The sequence below is a fragment of the Panthera leo genome, chromosome A2 (genome assembly GCF_018350215.1).
Source record: "Panthera leo isolate Ple1 chromosome A2, P.leo_Ple1_pat1.1, whole genome shotgun sequence".
Lineage (NCBI taxonomy): Eukaryota > Metazoa > Chordata > Mammalia > Carnivora > Felidae > Panthera > Panthera leo.
The window spans coordinates 39,896,778-39,920,892 of NC_056680.1; the positions used below are offsets into that span (position 1 = coordinate 39,896,778).

The 24,115-nt window shown below is 43.6% G+C and overlaps 1 protein-coding gene across 1 annotated transcript in view; it reads left to right on the top strand.

The window, feature by feature from the left end:
- The window catches only part of GXYLT2 (glucoside xylosyltransferase 2), a 93,913-nt gene that overhangs the window by 67,371 nt on the left and 2,427 nt on the right, over positions 1-24,115 (top strand). The window contains exons 4-6 of the mRNA XM_042927315.1: positions 9,086-9,337; positions 10,447-10,570; positions 20,844-21,016. Coding sequence (XP_042783249.1) covers positions 9,086-9,337; positions 10,447-10,570; positions 20,844-21,016 — 549 coding nt within the window. The remainder of the gene's footprint in view (positions 1-9,085; positions 9,338-10,446; positions 10,571-20,843; positions 21,017-24,115) is intronic.

A 24,115-nucleotide genomic window follows, 5' to 3' on the forward strand; every position in this document is an offset into this window, starting at 1 on the left:
TGGAGCCTGCTTCAGATTCTGTGTCTCCCTCTCTCTCTGCCCCACCCCCACTTGTACTGTGTGTGTGTGTCTCTCTCTCAGAAATAAACATTGAAAATTTTTTTTTCTGATGAATAACAAAGAAATCTGGAAAATCCCAAATGTTTGGAAATCAAACCACACACTTGTAAATAACCCATGGGTCAAAGATTAAAAATCCCTCTGGATACTCTGTGAAGAATACATTCCGGGGGGATAAGTGTGGACACAGACTAGCAAACAGACCTTTCCAGACTTCTGGGGGAGCTGTAATCATGCCTTGGAGAGGGAGAGTAAAGGGTAGATTCACATGTTCTTGGAGGAAAAGCTGATGGAACTCTCTAGGGTTTGGTGTGGGCAATGTGAGTAGAAGGGGAAGCATCTGACCTTGGGTTTTCTGTCACATCTTTTTTTTTTTTAATGTTTATTTCTGAGAGAGAGAGATAGAGTGCGAACAGGGGAAGAGCAGAGAGAGAGGGAGACACAGTATCTGAAGCAGGCTCCGGGCTCTGAGCTGTCAGCAGAGTCCAATGTGGGGCTCGAACTCAGGAACTGTGAGATCATGATCCAAGCCGAAGTCGGACGCTTAATGGACTGAGTGGCCCAGGCGCCCCCATGGTTCACATCATTTGACATCTCCCCTTTGGTCTCAGGATCCAGTCAGCATAGCTTCTGTTGGGGCCCTGCTCACTCTGCTAGTCTAATCGCTCACCAGCCTGGCTTTCCTGCTTTCAGCTTCAGCCCCACCCGGCACCTTGCCATCCCATTCTGCATCATGCTCGCTCTCTCTCTCTCTGTTGTGGACCTTTTCACATGCTGTTCCACTTACCTATAGAACTCTTTGCCCTGCTGTTCACTTATTGCTCAGCAGAGATGCTGCTTCTTCTGGGAAGTCTTCCCTGCTTTCACCGGAGACTGGTTTAGGGGCCCTGCTGTGTGCTTCCGTGCTACCCCTGTCATCCCCCACACCTCACTTTGCTCTGCCTTTTACCTGCCTCCCCCATTAGACCTCCTTGAGAACAGAGGATATGCCTCGTTCTTTCGATACTACTTCTACAACTGCCGCTACTGCGATAGCCAGGTACTTGTACCCCACACTGTGAACCAACGATCTTAGCCCTTGAGCAGAGCATGGACTGCCAACATTGACCGAGTGCCTGCTATGTGTTTGCTGCACACTTTGCACGCCCCGTCTCATTTCATCATCCCAGCAGTGCTATGAAGTGGGCTACCTATGCCCCTCACAGGATGAGAAACTGAAGCTTAGGAGGCGTCAGTGGCTTGCCCAAGACCACACACTTAGTAGCAGACACGGGATTTGAATTGTTTTCAAATACAGTAATCCTGTCTCATCCGCGTTTTGCTCTTTGCAGTTTCGGTTTCCTTTGTTCAGCCTCAGTTCAGAAGCAGGTGGTCCTCCTTCTCACATAGGACCAGAGGTCCTTAGTAGCCTGACGGTTCGTCACAGTGCCTGCATCACTCACTTCCCGTCATGTCATCTCATAGGCGTTTTATCATCTCACATTGTCATAGAAGGGTGAGGAGAGTACAGTAAGATATTTTGATGCTTATTTTTATTTTTGAGGGGGGGAGGGGCAGAGAGAGACGGAGACACAGAATCCAAAGCAGGCTCCAGGCTCCACGCTGTCAGTACAGAGCCCGGCACGGGGCTCGAACCCACAAGCCATGAGATCATGACCTGAGCCGAGGTCGGACACTTAACGGACTGAGCCACCAAGGCACCCCTAAGAGAGACAACAGTCACGTAACTTATTACAGTATATCGTAATAATTGTTCCATTTTATTATTAGTTATTGTTAGCCTCTTACTGTGCCTAATTTATAAATTAAACTTTATCATAGATATATATACAGAGGAGAAAACACAATATAAATAGGGGACTCAGTATTATCCACCGTTTCGGGCACCCACCAGGGGTCTGGGAATCTATCCCTCCTGGACTGGGCGGGGGGTTGCTACTGTAATTAGACTTCAAACCCAAAGCTTTTAACCGCCAAATTGTACTGTCAAAGTCAGAACAGGACTGGAGCAAAACAAACTTGAAGGTAAGCTGTTGAGCCCTTGAGAATTTTGTTGCCTGTGGCCAGCCTCTTGTCCTCACAAAGCACAAGGAGCCAGCAGGTTGAGGCGGTGAATGGAGCAGGTCCAGGAGTGCCCATTACACCCGCAGGATCGTGTACAAATAGCTATTGTGTGCTCCCTATCTGCCCCGCTTTCCTAAGAAAACAAAAGCCTCATTTCTAGCACTGACTGATTTCCATAAGGGAATTAGAATGGCTAATTTTACATCCTTTTGGTAAATATTCCTCTTCCCATTATATCATGGCCAAATGATCTTCTTCAAATTAATACCCGCAATCATTGCTGCAGAATTAGCCTCCAGAGACACACTGTTACAGAAAGAGTGAGGTTTTTTTTTTCCTTTTCTCCTGGTGTTTTGTTGTTTTTTTCAGATAAAGAGTAAACAGGCCTTCTGGACTTGTTTTCCCTCAAGGTAATAAGTAGATTATGATATTAGAAAGTTCTGGGGCGCCTGGGTGGCGCAGTCGGTTAAGCGTCCGACTTCAGCCAGGTCACGATCTCGCGGTCTGTGAGTTCGAGCCCCGCGTCAGGCTCTGGGCTGATGGCTCGGAGCCTGGAGCCTGTTTCCGATTCTGTGTCTCCCTCTCTCTCTGCCCCTCCCCCGTTCATGCTCTGTCTCTCTCTGTCCCAAAAATAAAATAAAAAACGTTGGAAAAAAAAAAAAATTTAAGAAAGTTCAAAAACTTCGTTTCTTCTCTGCCTGACTCTGTGTAAGAGGTTTTTTGTGGTTGACTTGTTTTGAAGGGCTGTGGGCATTGCTAGGAATGGTGGCTAATTACACTTGACGCCTGACGAGGGAGAACAAGAGCCTTCTTACAGTAACAGCACTGTTAGTTATGGAGTACTTACTGTCCACCAGCCATTGTACCACGTACCTCGTGTGTGTTATTTCTCTGGGTCGTGAGGACAACCTGGGACAAGGGTGGTGGTGGTGATACTGCTTTACAGTTTTTACAGATGGGGAACTGAGGCCTGGAAAGCCTGAGGGTCTTGTCCAAAGTCACAGAGCTAGGAGGTCATCCTGCCAGGAACTGAACGCACAAATACCAGACTGGAGATTTTAAGGATTGTCCCTTCTCCAAAGTGTATCGTTAGGGCTGCTTCTGTGTGTCTGTTTGGAAATAGGGCCTACCTACCAAAACTCTAAATGCTTAGTTTAATAAGCTCACGCCCTTGTAACCACCACTGTGGTCAAGCACTAGATGATTTGACCATTGCCCCAGACACCCCCCCCCCATCCATGTATCCCCTCCCAAGAGCACCCATGGGCTTCTTTACATTTCAAGGAGCGCTGATGCAGAGGAGGGAGTGAAGGAACTAGGCTTCAACGGTCACAAATGGGCCATTGCCCTGCGAGGGCCAGACAGGTAACTCGGGAATGACACATATCAAGTGGCATCTCAGTTAAAGGTGACTCTGTGGTACCTTTTGTTCAGGTTAAAATCCTTGGACTTGCACTTGACTTTTCCCTTGTCTCACATGACACGTAGAGTCCATCAGGAAATCCTGTTGGCCCTGTCTTTAAACTACATGGAGGATTCAACCACTACTCCCTTGCTGGGTTGCCACTACGCCGTCACATCTCAACTGAATTATTAAAATGGTGTCCTCGGGCACCTGGGTGGCTCGGCTCAGGTCATGATCTCGCGGTCCGTGAGTTCGAGCCCCGCGTTGGGCTCTGTGCTGACAGCTCAGAGCCTGGAGCCTGCTTCCGATTCTATGTCTCCCTCTCTCTCTGCGCCTCCCCTGTTCATGCTCTGTCTCTCTGTGTCTCAAAAATAAATAAACGTTAAAAAAAAATTAAAAAAATAAATAAATAAAAATAAATAAAAATAAAATGGTGTTCTAACTGGTCTCCCTGCTTCCCCTGCATACCGCAGTCATCTGTTCTCAGTGCAACATCCACAGTGACCATTTCTCTGAGTCAGATCGTGTCACCCTTCTGTTGAATCTCGTCAGTGGCTTCCATGTCATTCAGGGTAAAAGCCAAAGTTCTTCCCAGGGCAAACAAAGCCCTAAGTGGCCCACGTACCTCTCTGTCTCCTTCCCTGACTCTTCTTCCGTGTGTTGGCCCTGGTCCAAGCACACTGGTCCCCAGCTGTTCTGGAAGTGTGCCAGCCTGCTTTATTCCCATTTGCTCACCCCTTCTGAGCAACACTTTCTCTCCAACCCGATTCAAAATTGCAAACTCCCTGTGTCCCTGGTACCCCTGGTCCCTTTCCCTGCTTTATTCTTCTCCTGCTTACATACTATATCATCAGTATAATGTATCTTATTTATTATCGGACTCCCTCATGAAGGCAAAGATTTTTGTCTGTCTTGGTCACTGCTGGTCACCCCTGGCACCTAGTGGACCCTCCATCAATGTTTATTGTGTAAATGAGCAGGAAATGCAAGGAGTGCCTGTAAACCAGCACCAGCAGATTTTTCCCTTGTAGGATGCAGGCTGTTCTTGCTGGGGCCGTCGATTTCTTTTAAGACAGAAATGCAGATATTTCTGAGAAACCTTCAGTTTTTAAAAAATGTTGGCAACTAATTCAATTTTTTCAAAAGGCTATGTATGAAATTTTCTTAAAAATCCATTCACTGGCTGAATTTGACCCACAGGCCTTAGTTTGCAATCTGTAGCATAGGTTGAACTGGCTTTGCCTTTTGTAAAAAAATTTGTTTTCATGCTTTATTTATTTTTGACAGAGAGAAAGAGAGGGGGAGAGAGAGAGAGAGAGAGAGAGAGAGAGAACAAGCGGGGGAGGGGCAGAGAGAGAGGGAGACAAAGAAACTCAAGCAGGCTCCAGGCTCTGAGCTGTCAGCACAGAGCCCGACGCAGCTCACAAACCACGAGATCAAGACCTGAGCAGAAGTCAGATGCTTAACCGACTGAGCCACCCAGGCGCCCCTGGCTTTGCCGTCTTAACTGAAGACTTGCAAGTTTTCCAGAATTAGCAGCTAGAAAATGTATTCCTAAATTTTTCTTCCATGTCCCTTGGTCCTAGTCCAGGAAGCACATCTCCAGAATCACACATCACCAGAGGAGGGGTTAGATAGGGCTTGGAGAAGGTTTGTAGAGGGTTTCCACCTATGAAGCATTCGGATCTGGGGCCTGTGTGGGTGCCATCTGGTGGTGCCAGCACTGGAATCCAAGTGTCCTTAAATGTTTCTCATTGGTCTTCCAGATACGCATCACTTCTTGCCATAGTACACGATCCCAGGCAGTCCTCCAGGGCAAGACTTGCAAGAAAATATGAACTAAAATGAATTGCAATGCTGAAACCCTGAGGTGTGCTCCGTGTAGGCCCAGACCCTGAAGTGTGATCAAAAAGGCACCCTCTTACCTTGTTGGTTGAAGTCCAAAGGGGTCCACTTCTAGAGAAGTAGTTTGGCAATATGTATCACGCGTACAAATGCATGTACTCTTTGACTAAGGAATTTACCCTACAGAGAAACTCATGTATGTTGGAAATGGGTTAAGATGAGGAGGTTTCTCACTGTGACACTTTTTTTTCATAACAAAAGCTTGAAAACGACCTAAATGTTCTATAACATGTAAGTAGATAATAATAAGTAAAAAACAATGAACAAAATCTTTGTGTGCCGATACGTCAAGTCCTCCTGCATGACTGTTTTATTTATTTATTTTTATAGCAGGCCGATAACATTGTGTATGCTCTGCTACCATTTGTAGCATGAAAGGGGATTGTACATGCATAGCTCTATACATGCATAAAATATCTCTGGCACAGCAAAGGGCAGTCCGTTATCAGCGGTTACCTCTAAGAGAGGGAGTTGGTAACAGAATCACAAGGAAGAATAAACTGTCAATAAATTTACTTCAGGATATTTTTATTTTGAACTGCGTAAACATTTGCTACATTAAAAAGAAATGCCAGGGTACCTGGGTGGCTCAGTTGGTTAAACAGCCAAGTCTCTGTTTCGGCTCAGGTTATGATGTCACAGATTCATGAGCTCAAGCCCCACCTGGGGCTCTGCGCTGACAGCGTGGAGCCTACTTGGGATTCTCTCTCTCCCCTCTCTCTCTTTGCCCTTCCCACACTCGTGCTCATTCCGCGCCCCCCCCCAAATAAATAAATAAATAAACCAACAAACTTGAAAAAATTAAATTAAAAAAAGGAGAAAAAGAAATGCCTTATTATGTGCTTAGAAATTTCCCTAGAAAGGCACCTATTGTAGTGTTGTTTCTAATAATAAAAAACTGGAGCAGTCTTTCATATCAAATAATTGGATATGGGTTAAATAAAAATTTTACCCAATGTAAGTGAGTTTATTCTCATTTTATAAATGTCTGATACAACTTTTTTTGCCTTTTTCTCTCTTGATTAAAGATATTGCCTATAACTTCATGTTGGAATATCTCCATTCTTCAGATCTTTTTAGTTTGTTTTTTTTTTCCAGACCTTCTTCAGAAGAGTCTTTTTGTTTTCTTCTTTTTTGTTTTGATGAGGAGTGGTAACATTTTGAAGAAGAAAGTAATGATAACTTGAATAAAAATGATTAAGGCCAAGAAAAAAATTAGGGTGATCAAGTCAGCAAGCTTATCACTTCTTAGCCTTTTGGCTAAGATCAAGTGCAAATCACAAAGCTTGATTCTTTTGGGCAGATGACTGCATAACCCTTAATTTATTAAAACATTACATTGTGAGCTTTTATTCAGGCCTTATTAGATAATCAGCCATAAAGAGAAATTTGTACTATTTCACATGGGTTTAAATAGGTTTCTCTTCCTCTCGAATTCTGTAATTCTAAGTTAGCTTTATATTGGAACACCATACAGTCTCTTTTCCCTGAAAACACATTCTAGAAAGTGACTTAATCTTGTTATAACCTTATTAGCCAAAATGCAGCCATCATTAGCATTATTTGACATATGAACTTGGGCAGAGCCCTTTATTTTGCTTTAGTTTTTCTTCCCAGTAAAATAAATTGGCAGAATGTTGAGCCCTTGGGATTGTGTTGGACATACAAGACATCATAATTGTATTTACATGTAGTTCATAATTTTTATCATAACATGCATTTACTAATACTTTTGTAGAGAGTTTGCCCTTGCTCCACCGTACTCTGGAACTGTAATTAAAAAAAAAAAATATCAAACAGAGGCTAATCTGTGACAAATTTTTTTACTTTTCCATAGGAAAATAAGAAAAAATAAGGATAAGGTAGGGGAGTTTTTAAGTATGTGTGTTCAATTCGAAGGATTCATCTTAATTCTAAAATCGAGATTGTCAAGTGGTTAAGATGGATGTCAAGATAATCTTTTAAGAAATGATAGGTGATCATTATTATTATTAATTTTTTTTGTGATCGTTATTCTTAATTTCATTTTATTGGTTTGTAAAATCTATTCCTCTACTAGATGAGAAAGAAAGCTGAATCCTGTGGCTGATCACGTAAGCTCTGAAATCATTCAAATCTGAAATCTGCATGATACCTACATCGTATAGTGCACATACATGTTCATCAGTTTTAAATATTGGAGATTCCAATGGAATATTGTCTTAGTCGGCTTGCCGTAACAAAATACCATAGATTGGGTGGCTTAAACCACAGAAATTTCTTTTCTCATAGGTCTGGCGGCTGGAAGTCAAAGATCAGGGTGCCAGCATGGTCGGGTTTTAAGTACCTCTTCCTGGCTTGAGACACTGCTTCTCATTATTTTCTTTCATGATAGACGGAGACCAAGGTGTCTGGCCTCTCTTCTTATAAGGGCACTCATCCCTTCATGAAGACCCCACTCTCATGACCTAATTGAACCTTAATTTCCTCCCATAGGCCCCATCTACAAATACCATCACGTTGGGGGTTAGGGCTTTAGCAGGTGAATTTTGAAGATACAGACATTCACCCCATTGCAAGTGTCACTATGGTAGTAGGTGTTGTGGTGCTGTTTGGATAACATTAGGCCAGGGATACAGGAATATTCAAATCCTTCCTTAATTAAGCTACCACTAAATTTGGGGAATAATGGCAAAACAAGGCAAATAACACTATTACTAACTAAGGCTTTGAAATCTCTAACTCCAAGGCAAAACTCTGGTAAGCAAAGCAGTTAGGACAGGAGAATTCATTTGCTTTATTAGATGGCTGGCTTGAAAGAACAGCAATAGAGGTTGAAATCCACAGCCCATGAGCCAAGAATGGCTTTTACATTTCAAATGGTTAAAAAAAAAAAATCAAAAGATTTTGTAGCATCTGAAAATTCTATAAAATACAAATTTTAGTGTCCGCAAATAAAGTTTCATTGGAACACAGCCGTGCCCGTTCCTTTATGCATTGTTGTAACTTTCATGCTACCATGGCAGACTTGTATTGTTGCCATGAAAAGAGACTGAAAGAGACTGAAAGATTTATTATCTGACCCTTTAGAGACAAAGTTTGCCAATCCCTGATCTACAAACCAAGCTTGCCAATGATTTGTTTTCGCCTGTTCCCGAGACTAAATCTTAGCTGAAAATGTTTATTCAAAAAGGTGCAGTTATACCCATCGGCACTAGAAGAAATGGATCCAGAGACAGAGAGTATTTACCCCAAAGCCTGGCATGAGCTAGTCTAGGGATTGTCCACTTCAGGCTGTCCAATGCCAGACCCTCATTCTAAGAAAAACTGAGAAAGACAGATGGCTTCACTGAAGGATGAAAGTACACAAGAGACCCTCAGTCCATATGCTGATGGACTGAAAGTTCAACCCTTCCCAAATACAGTCTAGGGTCCTAGAATTGAAGCAAACTAAATGAAGGTTTATCTTCCTTTGAGTCTCTACCCTTCAATTAATATGTATCCTTGGAGTCAAAGGAGGAATGGAAGCTAAGAGTGGTACCACCCTTTGTGCAATTCAGCCTTGACCAGTGAAATTGATGGCACTGTTGACATATCAGCCTACTTCCTCTGTTTCTGATTTGTTTTTGTTTTGGTTTCTCTTCCCTCCCTGCCCCCCCCCAACACACAAAGGTGATTTTAAAGGATGTGGATTCACTTCTCTATGTGGACACCGACGTTCTCTTTCTGAGACCTGTCGATGACATATGGAAGCTTCTGAGGCAGTTTAATGCCACCCAGCTTGCAGCCATGGCCCCTGAGCATGAAATCCCCAAGATTGGCTGGTACAGCCGCTTTGCTCGGCACCCTTTCTATGGCTCTGCGGGAGTTAATTCAGGAGTCATGCTGATGAATTTAACTCGTATAAGAAGTGCCCAGTTTAAGGTAAGGAAATACTTTATATTTCATGTTTAAAATTCAGGATTTTGTCATTTCAACAGTGATGTTCCTAGATTGTCAATGTACTGCTTTTGGAAGTAAGGGGCTTGTAGGTGAGGAAGGAAGGAGCCAGGGAAGAGGAAAGTATTTGCAAAGTTATGAAATGTTTGTTCAGGAAGAGCCCAGGTGTTTATGGTATTTAAAGCTACAGCACAGTTACTATTCAAGAATGTTATGTTGCATTTCTGAATTCTATAATGTTTGAATTCTGTGTTTACCCAAAGCTTCAAAAACCATGGAAAATTTTGTGAAATTATCCTAGGGATATATTTACATATGTATACAGAGATATTTGTACAAGGCTGCTCATGGCCTCATCTTTTATCCTAGTAGAGAACTGGAAAGAACTTAAATAAACCTCAGTAGAGAGCTAGTCAATTAAAAAAAATCATCCTCTAATTAAGAAGTAGATCAATCTATAGGTAAGATACATAAGATCTCTAAAAAGATATTAAGGGAAAAAAGTTAAAATGCAACAAAGCATGGTACCATAAGTATGATCTCTTTTATGGCTTAGAAATTTCCAGAAGAAATACCTAAGAGAATACCTGATTGTTAACCGTGGATATTTCTGGGAAGAGTGGGGGTGGAAATGGTAGGAGGATGTAGGAAGAATACTTTTACTTTTTAATTTTATCTTTGTGTGCTATTTGAATATTTAGTCTATAAATGTGTTGCTTTTATTTTAAAAGTAAATTATGTTAAGACAAGGAGAAGGTGTTTTCCCTTAGATACCTTAACTCTGCCATCTGTATTTTGTTCCTTCCCCTCTGAGGCAGGAATTAAGCATAAGAAAGAGAGTTTCAATTTGGGCATAATTGGAACCACCCAACTAGTGGTTCCTGGCCCATCTAGTATCTATGTGCTACCCCATCTGGCAAAACTCTACAGTTTCCAGCCCTAGTTTTGCTTTGTCCTATGTCTTGAGGCCATCAGGGCCCCTCCTATTTGCTTCCTAGGGGGGCTTGGGGGCTTTGGGGTCCTCTGCACTGTTTCTCAGTGGACAAAATGTATTTGCTTTGCCTCAGCCACTCTAATGGTTGTCTCTTTTCCAGAACAGCATGATTCCAACAGGCTTGGCTTGGGAGGACATGTTGTACCCTCTGTACCAGAAGTACAAGAATGCCATCACATGGGGAGACCAGGATTTATTAAATATTATTTTTTATTTCAATCCAGGTAGGCTCTCTTGCGAGAATGCCCTTTGTGTAGGAGTCCACCCACCTCGCCCCTCAGAGCGCATTCCAGCCTGGTCTGCTATTGACTGAGCCTGAATTGTGCCTGTGTCCCCTGTGAAGTGCGTCCTTTCATTCACCCCCTGGGCTTCTCCCAGAGGCGGCCCACACACTTCTGACACAAAAGGCCAAATGTTGAAACCTCCAACACTGGACTCTGTTTTTTGAGAATATCTTTTCGATTTTTGCCACACCATTCTTCTAAGAAGTGTGGTCCAAACTAATGGCAGGGCACAGAACTGAATGACAACATTATAGGCTAGGCACGAGGCCTTCCACAGCTGAACAATGGCTAGATTGAGGGGAATTGATTTCTTGAGATCCCTACAGTTAAGTGACTTGTCTGGGAGTTAAATGAGCCTAAAATAAGGACTTAGATTCCCCAGTTCCTTTTTCTTTTCACGGGAGGCAAAAGATGTTCTTAGATTGTTACATCAGTGATTTGGCGGAGTTGGGGGACGGAGGGAGAACATTTCTGATCTATGTTTCTTGGCTGTTGTCGACACCTAAAACTAATAAAATTTCCCTCTTTCTTCTTTGCTAAAACCATTATTTATGTTGTTAAAAATCAAAACCATGTTTTCTTCTTGAGAAAGACCTTTGGGGGAGAAAAAGGGCACTCCTCACCTGGACCTATTCCATCCATTTCTTTGAAAAAATCCTGAAGTAGAGACTCCTGTTTATAAAGACTTCTTTCTGTCTGTCATGTCACCTTGGAAGCGCCTACTTTGTACTTGCAATTTTTTTTAAACAAAACTCTGAACTAAAACCTAATGTCGTATGTCGTTGGATCTAAATGGAGCAAATCCTGGAAAAGAAAAAAAAGCAGATTGAAACCGAGTTTCTGGGGAAAATTACCACTACTAATTCATTGATGAAGGGAATGTCTTGGCCATTCACTGGTGGCCTGTTTTAATCCATTTCCCTCTGACAGTAACAGGGAATTTAAGGTCTGTATCTCCTCCTTTTCTTCATAAGCAGATTTCATCTTTTTTTCTAGGTGTTGATGTATTAGTTAGGACTCTTGGTTGCATATAAAAGATCCCCCAAGTTAGCCCAAGCACAAAGGATACTTTTTTATAAGCAAACTGATGTCTGCTAGAAACCAGGGCGGGAAGGCCAGCAGACTCAGCCCGGAACATGAAGCAGGACAGGGAAATTGATGAGGATCCCAGGTCGGACTTGCTTTCTCCCACTGAGGTTGTTTATTCTTCTCGTTGTGGACCTCATTCTCTGCTCCTCAGGCCTCAAAGTAGAGTACCAAGGCTTCATACTCCAGGTGCAGCCACATGGAAGGATTAACCCCCAATTCCATCCCAATTCCAAATTCCCAGGGGGAGAAAGCAGACGGTTCCAGCTAGGCCAGGAGCATGGAGCTGAGAAATCATGGCTGACATTTATTATTTACTAAATGCCAGGTGCTGTTCTAAGCATTATCTTCTCTAATCCTCAAAACCACCCGAGAATATAATCCCCATTATACAGACAAAGATACCAAGGGACAGAGAGTTTGTTCGATAATTTGCAGCACTGCTAATGAGTGACGGAGGAGGGGTACAAACCCACACCACTCCCAACTTCAGCCCTATGGGTTTGGGAGAGAGGGGAAATTCTAAACAAGGGGAATCCTACAGAGCTGGGCAGACATCCCAAAATGTATCTCTCCACTGAATTATTTGTCCTTTAAATATTGCAATTTTCCCTCTGTAATGTGGCTAAAACTATCTTTTACAAGCCCATCTGTACATACTCCCAAATAAGAATTCAAAAGATTCGCACAATTTCCTCCCCAGAAATCCTCTTAGCCTGTTGCAGATTATTTGAGGACGTGATCAGTGAGTAAATAATACTTGAAGGCAGTTGTAAGCAGCTTTACAATTAGACAGGAGCCCTTGTCTTTAATTGGAGCTGAAAACCAGCTGGTTTTCTCTGTGCTCCCCATCGTAAATCCATTGAGTACTTGAACATTATAAAATAATTTTTCAAGTTGTTCTAAACCCTGGTTCTGAGCAGGACCAATAACCAAGTTTTCTACCTTTAGATCAGCAAATTACTAGGTAACTCCTTGATTATTCTTTGTGTCACCTGCATTGGATCTTCCTTTTTCATACCTTTTTCAGGTGCTTTATTAAACATGAGATCTTTGAACTGAAATCCATTGGTATCTTTCACATTATAAGCCTTTTCTTTGTTTATATGTGTTGCAATCACTCTCTCTAAACCCGAAAACTATTTTGAAAAAAGATGTGTCACCTTTATCCCTAGAAAGGAGAGAGGGAGAGGAGATTGGCCCCAACACAGGATATAAACATATTTGCTATTATGGTTCTGTAAGTTGCCATGGACAAAGAAGCAATGCACAAAAAACCTGAACACATGTCTGGAACATTACTCATAGCCTCCTGTGGTCAATAACACCACTTTTTAAAAATGTGTGGTTTTTTTTAATGTTTATCTATTTATTTTGAAAGAGAGAATGGGAGGAGGGGCAGAGAGAGAAAGAATCCCAAGCAGGGCTCTATGCTGATAGACGCAGGGCTCAAACCCATGAAGCGTGAAATCATAACCTGAGCTGAAATCGAGAGTCAGACGCTTAACCAACTGAGCCACCCAGGTGCCCTTTAAAATGTGTTATAGTCAGGCCAGCTAAGGAAGGGACCAGGGGGCGGTCCTGGGAACACATGGGGCAGATTGTGCTAGGCCTCTTGGGAATCTGCTAAGGACCAAAGCTGATTTCTCTATCCCTCAGAGGCCCCAGGATCTCTGCTGTCCTTGCTTCTCTCCACGCCTACCTGATTCCATTCTGTTTCTCAGCATTCTCTTTATATGTGGCCCAGCCTAACAAGCCCACAGCCAATGATGATGCATATTTGGTAACAGCCCCCTATGTTTCCTAATTCACATTCTTGAAGAGAAAGAGAGACCAAGGAGAAAGAGAAAGAGAGAGAAATTTGCCCAGCCCAGCCTATAACTGATTTCCAGCCCAGCTGGAACTTAGTTCTCTTTGGATAAGGAGACCACCCACAATCTGGTCATCAGGAGCCAGAAGAGCAAGGCCTTGTGGCATTTTCCTTTCTCAGACATGAGCCCCTAGGTCTCTCCTTTCTTCGGGAATAATTTTCATAAAGGTGGGCTGTGCACAGGGAAGGAAGGAAATGAAACCAGCCAAGTATAGACGACAAGGCAAGGCACTCAGCCAGAGAGTAACAGTAGGATGCTGCCCACTGGGAGAGGGAAGAGCTGAAATACCCCTGGAATATACCCAGGTTGTCATGGGCTAGAATCTACATAGGGTAGTTGAGTGAGGGGTTTGGTGGGGCCACAGGGAGCAGGACACATACTCACATGGCACAGGTCTCTTCAGTGGCCCCATTAGGGCCTTGTTCTCACACTGCCAGGGTCACTGGAGCCCTGCACTTGAGTGTGCAGCCACCCTGGACCCTCCCCCACCCCAAGAACTCCCAGGATCTGACAGCAATGAGTGTGTTGTCAGAGTTGACAGCCCCCACTATCTGGTGTTAGGACTGTTCTGGGAGACTGGAAACACCTTATTGTTTGGGGAATCTGGGGGTTTCATGAGCTCTGATACAAAGCACAAGAATGAAGATTGTAGGCTCCTTGTGGTAAGGGATTGTATCTACTTTTTGTCTTTCACGTGCAAGACTTCACGCCTGAAGCAGGGTTGGTCTTCAGAAGTGTTGGCTGGTTGAACACATGGATTTAAGAGAATGAAGTGAAAAAGGGAAGTGAACAGAGGAGAAAGTCCACAGGAGGGAAAGCGAGGAGAGGAAGGAGAAAGAGAAAGTAAGAGAAAGCCGAAGAACACATGTGGTAAAGGAACGTATAAGGTTCCATGCACTCATTCATTCAGCAGGTATTTTTGAGCGCCTACTATGTGCCAGCCACCATGGTGGGCACTGGGGATATGGCAGCAGACAGAATGGACAAGTTCCTCTTTTCATGATACCCACCTTTTAATTGGAAGAGGTAGACTTCCAAAGAACAGCAACTAGTTCCAAATCACACGTTGTGATAAATGCTATCAAGGGAACAGATGAGAGGTTGAGAGAAAGAGCCTGTCTGGAGGGAGAGGATTGCTTCTTTAGATTGTGTGATTAGGGAGGCCTTCTTGGAAGAATTAATTGCCCTTCTCTGGAACAGGGCACATTCTGGAAGAAGGAAGAAGAGGATGCTAGGAAAGCCTAGTTCCAGAATGAGACAGTAAAGAAACAAAACTAAAAAATGAAAATAACTGTTAATGATGCAATCCAACAGCCTCCATTCTGTTGGTAATATAGCAAATGAGGAGTAAGCCTGTTTCACCATGAAGTGAAGATGACCAGGCATTGAGCTCTTCCATAATCTTAGAGATCTCAAGAGTTCGCAATAATGAGAAACGTAAGGAATAATCAATTCACACAGTACTTTGCAAATAGTTAGGGGGCTCTGGAAATAAATGTAGACTCCTGAAGGGATCACTAACGGACTCTAGAGCCATAGATAATCAGTTAATGAGCTTCTTTATCTATGTAAAATGAGAGGAAAATAGCAAAGACTCAGGGCTTAAACAGGGCTTGGCTTGGAAAAATATTTTAAAATAAATTGCAGTGGTTTAAGGCTCTAGGGATTTGGAATTTTAAAACCACTCACCGTATTATTTCCCGAGCAGCAGAAAGTAACCTGGACATTTCCCCATGCTATCATTTTTAACTATCAGATTTTGACAGCCCTGATAATCGTGCTTAAAATAGATCCATTTCAGAATGGTTATTGATCACATGCCAAATAACCATCATGAGTCCACTCTGCATGTTCATCAACTGATCTCCATAGGGGTTGCCTCTTCAGTCCACCCCTCTTCTCCTTCCCCCCTTAAAAAATGGAGATTGCAAAGTGTAACCCATGCAAAATTTGTGAATAAAGAGACACGTCTGTTACTTTTTAACTGCCCACTCTTGATTTTCCTTTCTTTGGGTAACAGGGCTCCAGTTTTCTCAGGGGAATTACTCTTCCCTCTCTCTCTCCCTCTCTCTCTCTTTCTGTCTCTTCACCCCCTCCCTCTCCGCCTCCCTCCCCATACCCCATTCACTCTTGCAAGCAATCTTAGAGCCTAGTCTGCTCCTGACTCCCACTCGCCCAGTCAGACCATGTCCTCCCAACCTGACTGGGGATCCAGGAGTAGAAAGTAGCCAAGGTTGTGGAACTGGCAGCAGTCGTGAAAAGCTGACATTAATTAGTGCCCACCTCTCAGAGCCCAGGAGCTGTCCCACTTCTTGACCCAGTTCAGCTTTACCTCTGATTTTATGAGCCACCCGCTCTTTCCAAAGGCAAATTCCTTTCTCTTACTCATTTTCTCCTTCAAACTAGAATCAAAGTTAGTTACTTGCAATCCACTATAGACTGATATTTCTTGAATGTTTTAGGTCAGAGCATTCTATATATGACAAGTTTGTTACCATTATCTTCCCCTTGGAAGAGACTGAATTTATCCTAGCGAAATTGAACGGCTCATCTTTTGTAAAGCACACTCTGATTTCCAGACTCTTCACCATGATCCAGCCATTTTCTCCTCGAATGCTCTTCCAGGCCTGCATTTCTGACTGTCAAAGTCCCATCCTTAGTCTGTAAGCCTGAGTTCAAATGGAACTTTACTTAAATGTCCTCCTTTCTATGAAACCTGATAAAAACATGTTCTCTTACTATATACTCTATGCTGTCTCCTGTACAAGAGTATAAATTCTCTGAGAGCAGGAGCAGAACCTTATCATCCAACGACACCACTGCCTTGCAGTATGTGAATAAATGCTTGTTTCAATGTATATGCTCCATGTGTTTTGTGTTTCTTCCTCTGCAAAATTCTGAAAAGGATTGTAAAAGATGTGAATTGAATTCTATCTAGAAACCAGTTGCATACTCAGAGTTCAACCACTGGGTTCTTAGCTGGTCTTTGGGAGACCGGTAAGCCCCTAAACTTATGAGCAAATGTTCTTAGATATATCCAGTTGTACTTTTCCAACGATGGGGTCTAAAGCTTTTGTTAGATTCTTTTTTTACAATTTTTTAAAAGTTTATTTATTTATTTTGAGAGAGACAGAGGCAGTGCAAGTGGGGGAAGGGCAGACAGAGAAGGAGACAGAGAATCCCAAGCAGGCTCCGCACTGTCAGCTTGGAGCCAGATGTGGGGCTCAAACTTACAAAACCGTGAGATCACGACCTGAGTTGAAACCGAGAGTTGGACACTTAACCGACTGAGCCCCCCAGGCATCCCAAGCTTTCATTGCATTCTGAGAGAGATGTGTGGATCCATAAAAGTTTAAGAATTACTGGCCACCTGCATAGCTACAAACAGTTGGAGTAAAACATTTATTACCAATGTACTATGTGTTGGGAACTATGCTAGACTCATTCCCTTGATTTTGTTTTATCCTACCAGTGACCTAATGCAATAGTTCTTAACAGTAACATTGGTGATAATTATTACAGCTTACAGTTATTGTATGCTTTCTAATGTGCTAGGTACTCTTCCAAATACTTATTTTATTATTTTTTAAAATTTACATCCAAGTTAGTTAGTATATAGTGCAACAATGATTTCAGGAGTAGATTCCTTAGTGCCCCTTACCCATTTAGCCCATCCCCCCTCCCACAACCCCTCCAGTAACCCTCTGTTAACCCACATCTTTATCCATTCATCCATCGATGGACATTTGGGCTCTTTCCATATTTGGCTATTGTTAATAGTGCTGCTATAAACACGGGGGTGCATGTGTCCCTTCGAAACAGCATTCCTGTATCCCTTGGATAAATGCCTAGTAGTGCAATTGCTGGGTCATAGGGTAGTTCTATTTTTAGTTTTTTGAGCAACCTCCATAATGTTTTCCAGAGTGGCTGCCCCAGTTTGCATTCCCACCAGCAGTACAAAAGAGATCCTCTCTCTCTGCATCCTCGGCAACACCTGTTATTGCCTGAGTTGTTAATGTTAGCCATTCTGACAGGTGTGAGGTAGTATCTCATCATGGTTTTGATTTGTATTTCCCTGATGCTGAGTAATGTTGAGCAGTTTTTCATGTGTCGGTTGGCCATCTGGATGTCTTCTTTGGAGAGGTGTCTGTTCATGTCTTTTGCCCATTTCTTCACTGGATTATTTGTTTTTTGGGTGCTGAGTTTGATAAGTTCTTTATAGGTTTTGGATACTAGCTCTTTATCTGCTATGCCACTTGCAAATATCTTCTCCCATTCTGTCAGTTGCCTTTTAGTTTTGCTGATGGTTTCTTTCGCTGTACAGAAGCTTTTCATTTGGAGGGGATCCCAATAGTTCATTTTTGCTTTTGTTTCCCTTGCCTCCGGAGATGTGTTGAGTAAGAAGTTGCTGCGGCCGAAGTCAAAGAGGTTTTTGCCTGCTTTCTCCTCGAGGATTTTGATGGCTTCCTGTCTTACATTTAGGTCTTTCATCCGTTTTGAGTTTATTTTTGTGTATGGTGTAAGAAAGTGGTCCAGGTTCATTTTTCTGCATGTCGCTGTCCAGTTTTCCCAGCACCACTTGCTGAAGAGACTGTCTTTATTCCATTGGATATTCTTTCCTGCTTTGTCAAAAATTAGTTGGCCATACGTTTGTGGGCCCATTTCTGGGTTCTCTATTCTGTTCCATTAACCTGAGTGCCTGTTTTTGTGCCAGCATGTTCCAAATACTTATAAGCTCAGTTAGTACTCCCCAGAATCCTTCTGGACAAGTGATATTTATAGTCCTCCTCCTTTTACAGATGATGAAACTCAGGCCCACAAAAATTATGTAATTTGCCTGAATGCATGCAAGTAGTGGTAATCCTGTATTCAAACCCAATGGGTTGACTTCAGAGCTTGCCTCCTTAGCCATTACACTGTACCGTCACAGCCAGCACATGATAAAGCTGGAATTCAGCCCCAGATAATTTAGCTTCCTTTTACGGCTTCTAAATTGGGGTCCAGATAACTCACCAACGTCATAGAACCAGGAGGTGATAGAAGCCAACTTCGAACATAGCCTTTGTTTGATTCCACAGCCTTTCTATTCATCCTCTGCCTTAGAGTGCCCTCACTGGACTAGGTCCTCTACGGAGGCTGCAAAGAGGCGGAAGGTTTCCTTTTTTAGTGGGTCCTGCATTACCTGGGAAGAGGCAAAAACCTCCATCACCAGTCTCAAACAACACAAAGGCAGGAACCAGACTCTCCTTTGTCCACTGAATACATAGCAGGCGCTCAATAAATATTTGTTGATTCAATCAGCATATTTACAGAAACAGAGATGGCTTCTAGAGTGATTCACTCAGCAGGGAACATTAGCAGGTGCTTAAGCAGGAATTGCAATTGCAGATGCAGGCAGGTTATCAGAAATGAGTGATGGGATTCACGGGGTTACAAAAGGCCACAATTGGGCTGAGGTCAGACACCGTTTAAAAGCACACAGGCAGGGGCACCTGGGTGGCTCGGTTGATTAAGCACCAACTCTTGGTTTCAGCTCAGGTCTTGATCTCACAGTTCATGAGTTCGAGCCCCGCGTTCACCTCTGTGCTGACAGCATGGAGCCTGCTTGGGATCCTGTCTCTCTGCCCCTCTTCTGCTCACTTGTGCTCTCTCTCTTTCAAAACTCAATAAACTTTAAAAAATAATAATAAAAAATAAAAGCAAAAAGCATTTTTAGATATTTTCCCTCATGGAACCCTTATGCCCCCCTCTGCACTATTGGGCAGAAAAGTCACACAACTAAAAGAGGAGTTTAAATCTAGATAATGTGACTTCAGGATGAGCACTACTCTCTCCCAGCTATGGATTAAAAGTGTGGAAGTGAATGTAAGAGCAACGTCATGGCGGAAAGGGGTCCTCCAGAGAAAAGGAAAAGCTCACAGGGTGTTGGGAATGCTTAGGAATTGGAGGGTGCCTGGATGTCAGCATGGCCTGTAAAAACTGAGTGGTAGAATTATTATACACAGTCTGCCAGAGAGGATGTGTGCTTTCCATCTTGAAGTTCTCTGTAATTCTCTAAGCTGTGGTCCTTTCCATGAGAAGGGAGAGCTCTCAGCCCAACAAAGGAGCACAGCTTTATGTTGCTCTTCTGACAATGGTAATTGATTTGCTCTAATGCTTCTGTGTTCTCACTGGGGGCCTTTCTCATAAACAGTGACAAACATTTGCAGAGAGCTTTCATCCATACTTCTCCAGCCCCAGCCCTGAAAGGCATCAAGCTACAGAGCCAGGAAGCTCAGTGGTCATGACTTTATTGCTGATTTTACAACCCTAGCTACCAGGAGGAAATTTTCTGAGTCCAACAGAATTCGAGCCGAGTTTTTCAACCTTGGCACTGTTACTTTTATGGGGGCTGTCCTGTTCGTTGTGGAATGTTTCGAGTATCCCAGGTCTCTACCTGCTAGATACCAGTAGTGGCCTCCTCCATATCTCCCTCCAGACATCACCCAAAGGCCCCAGGGGAGCCCTGGCAAAGAACCACCAGCTTAGAGACGCACACACAAATATACAAGTGTGCACATGATTGCTCACAGTGTATATAGTCACCTTGACACAGGGGCTTTTTTTTTTCCCTTTGCTCTTTTGGGGGGATTCCCCCCTTTACCCTTGTAGGGTTTTTTTGTTTGTTTGTTTTTCCTTCCTGTTGATTTTGTTTGTTGTTTGGTTTTTAATCCAAAGAGGAGTCTTTGCTTTGATCTTGATTCCCATTCAAGTCTGTCTATTTCATAAAACCTTTACAAAGAGGGGATTACAAGCGCTAGCATTATTGACCACCACTGTGTGCTTGGCATTCTGCTGAGTGTTTTTTACATTTAATCCTCACAGTAAGAGGGAGGTCCTGTTGTACCCATCTTACAGATGAGGAAAATGAAGCACAGAGAGGTTGACTCACTGGCTCTAGGTTGCACTGTTTTTGAGTGAAGACAGTTGGGATTCGGACCCAGGCTGTCTGCTGACCTTGTCTGCCTCCTTGTCCGTGATACACTGCCCTTCTTTTTTGGGTGAAACCTACAGCCTCATTAGCATGTGCCTCTTCAATTCCCTACCTCAAAATAAGGACAAAAATGGAGTGACATCAGGCCTGTGGGTCATGGTCACATTCCCATGCACTGAAATCCCGTGTGGTGTGCAGATTATGGAAACACTGGTTTAAGCACCAGTCATGCAGAGGAGAGCCGGCACTGACTGCGGACATGTCTTTCTCTTGTCACCGCCAGAGTGTCTCTATGTGTTCCCGTGCCAGTGGAACTACCGTCCCGATCACTGCATGTACGGAAGCAACTGCAAAGAGGCTGAGCGGGAAGGCGTGTCTATTCTGCACGGGAACCGAGGCGTCTACCATGATGAAAAGCAGCCAACTTTCAAAGCACTCTATGAAGCAATACGGGATGTAAGTGTGTTCTTGCCGCTGTTCAGCACACACATGCTTATTCAGCACGAGACGGTACAGGCGCTTTGGTCACCAGTGCCTTTGAAGGCCAGAGAATCCCCCAGAAGCAGTGAGTGATATCCCTTTCCCCAATCCCAGTCACTATTTCATTATATCCACTTGCCCCCTCCCACTATATCCACTCAGTATTTACAACTAAGTCCTCACACTATATCCACTCAGTATTTACAACTAAGTTCACTTAAGGAGGAAATTAAATATCATCAGAAAGAAACCCAGTGCCATTTGCCATAATAGAGGGGAATGCGTTAGGGTAACGATAACATAAGAACAAAATGATATTATGCAGCTCGAGCTTAGCCTGTTGCCTGGTTGCCAGCATCCTGTTGAACAAGTGGGCGTGGAGGTGGTCGATTAGGACAAGGGGTCCGACTGTAAGTAAGAATCAAGTGTTTATTTACATATTGCAACAGTGTACTCAAGAGGCAAAAAGAGGCACTAGCCCCCGTGTTGCATTTTTACCCGGCAAAGGGTACTGATCAGCAGAATGCAGCCTAGAGGCAAAAGTCATCTCAAGGCCTCTGCATCCTTAGGACCCTGACCTTAGGCCAGGGGAGGAGGAAGGAGAAGGGAAAAAGGGAGGAGTGGAAAGATACCACCCTCCCAAACCATTCCCCCCCTCCCATGTCCATCCTCCCCATCCCTTGTGCCTGGGAGGCCTCAAAATGGGGTGCCTGGGATGGAAATGCAGATATGCATCTGAGCGTGGCTGGCCCAGGGCAGGGACCTGAGTTTTTGACCCCAATTCCTTCAAATAAACTACAGGGCGTTGCCTGTGCACCAAGTCAGATGTCACAAGGGTAGCTCCCAGCCCCTCCAGAGCCAGCCAGCAGTACTGTCATTACCTGTGATTGAGTCTGAAAGATCACACAGTAGAATTTAGGCCTGGAGCTGGACTTCTCACTGCCTGAGGTCCCCTCTTACAACCTTGAAGGGATTGATTAGCAAGTGCTGGTGAATTAAAGATACCTGGGAACTATTTTCTTGCAGTAAATGGGAAAGTTGATAAAAACCTCACTTTGGGGTTCACTACCTAAAATCTCAAATACTGCCTGCTTTTGCCTTGCATCCCACACTGTGGGAAACGCTGCATTCGATGTTGCTTTTTATCTGGAGATTGTTAGGAGTGGCACAGATTCAGGGATGTCCCTTTTGAAACCGTAATTCCAAGACGTAGAGTAGGGGTCAGCAAACTCAGGCCAGATCTGCCTTGCTGCCTGTGTTTGCAAGACATGTGGGCTATGAATGGTTTTGTAAATCACTGGGGAAAAAGGAAAAGATGAATATTTCGTAATGTGAGACAGTGATATGAAATTCCAATCTCAGCATTCATAAATACAGTCTTATTGGGACACAGTGACACCCATTCATTTATGTGTTTGGCTGTAGTTGGTTGGAAGCCATCATGACAGAGACGAGTATTTATAACAAACTGTGTAGCCCACAAAGTCTAAAATATTTACTATCTGGTCCTTTATCGGAAACATTTGCTGGCCCCAGACATCAAGTATGTAGATTTAGAGGATTTTTTTCTTAAGAATTTAGAAACCCTCACGGTGTCACAAGTGGGCTTTGGTGGGAGTGAATCCTGAGACACAGGCATATATTTTTGTGTGTGTGAATACTGTGCCTCTTGCTAAGGAGAGTCTCTGGAATTTCCAGAATTTTCTCTGCAGGGAATGAGTTTAGCCTGCATGTAAGCTAAGCTAACACTGCTTTCTTCTCCTGCATTTCCTGCTGGTGGTTTTCAAAGACCAGGTGATTTAATTACACAGAAAATTTGCTCTGTACTTAGTGCTACCATCACGTTAGATATTCAAACATGGCTCCAGGGGCAAAGCCATTGAGGAGTAGAAACAGAAGTTCAATGAGTATGCAGCAGGTATATATACCTCAGAGCCGTTCTTGGGTTTCTTTTGTGATCTGTCAACCCTAGTCTGGAATTGAGCAACTGTGGCTCGAGTTACAATACATCTTGTTTGCTTTCTGGAGGAGCAGAAAGAAAACAAATAACTGTGTCATAAATGATCCTGCCAAATACCCTCAATGATGATCCTCCCATGGGCCTAAAGGGACCATTTTCACTGAATCATTTCAGACAGGAATGCTCACTGACCCCATCCTGAAACCTGATTAGAAGTAGACTCCCTCTTGGAAGACATGTTTCCCCGCTGTCCCCAGGGCTGGGCACCGTCATGTGGTGGGGTCAGGGCTTGGGGTAGGGGTCAACGGACCTTGGTTCAAGGCCCAATTTTTGCCCCTTTCTGGTGATTAGTCGTTAACTCTTTGCTCTTACCTTACTGGGCCTCAGTTTCCTCATCTGTGAAATGGAGATGATAATATTACCTACCTCATAAAAGTGTTGCAAGAATGCAACAAACTGATGGTTTTTAAACTTGTAGTATGGCACATGACCTATGGTTGTGCTCAATAATTAGAAGTTATTAACAGTTTCTCACTTGCTCTCTCTCTCTCTCTCTCTTCCTAAGTATTTTCTCTCTCTCACACTGTATTTCTTTCTCCCTTCATCCCTCTCTGAAAATATTCTTCTTGTCCCTCTCCCCTTTCCCCCTTTCCTTCTGTCCCTCTTTCCTGCTTCCTTTCCTTTCCATCTCCTGTCTCTCTCACACACACATCCTAAGCCTGTGTGTCTGTGTTTGGCAAAGGGGACATGCAGTCTCCTCCCATCGTGACCCAAGGAAGTCATCTATCAGGTACACGTTCTGTCAGTAGTTCTTCCAACAATCACCTATTGCAAGAACAATTCTAGCTTATAGAAACTCAGAAGTTAACAAGACTGACAAAGCCTGGTCCCCAGGACGCATATATTGTGGGTGGAGGAAGCCAGACTATACTCACATAAACAAAGAAAGAAGAAAAATCGTACCAGGTAGTGAGAGGTGTTAAAAGGGAACCGAAGCAGGGCGATGGGCTGAGAGTCAGGGGTAGGGAGGAGCGTTAGTGAGCTGGGGTCCTCAGGGGGCCTCTGCTAGCCTGGTAGTGTGATTAGTGGGGGCAGCCCTGGGGCAGTTTAGGGGG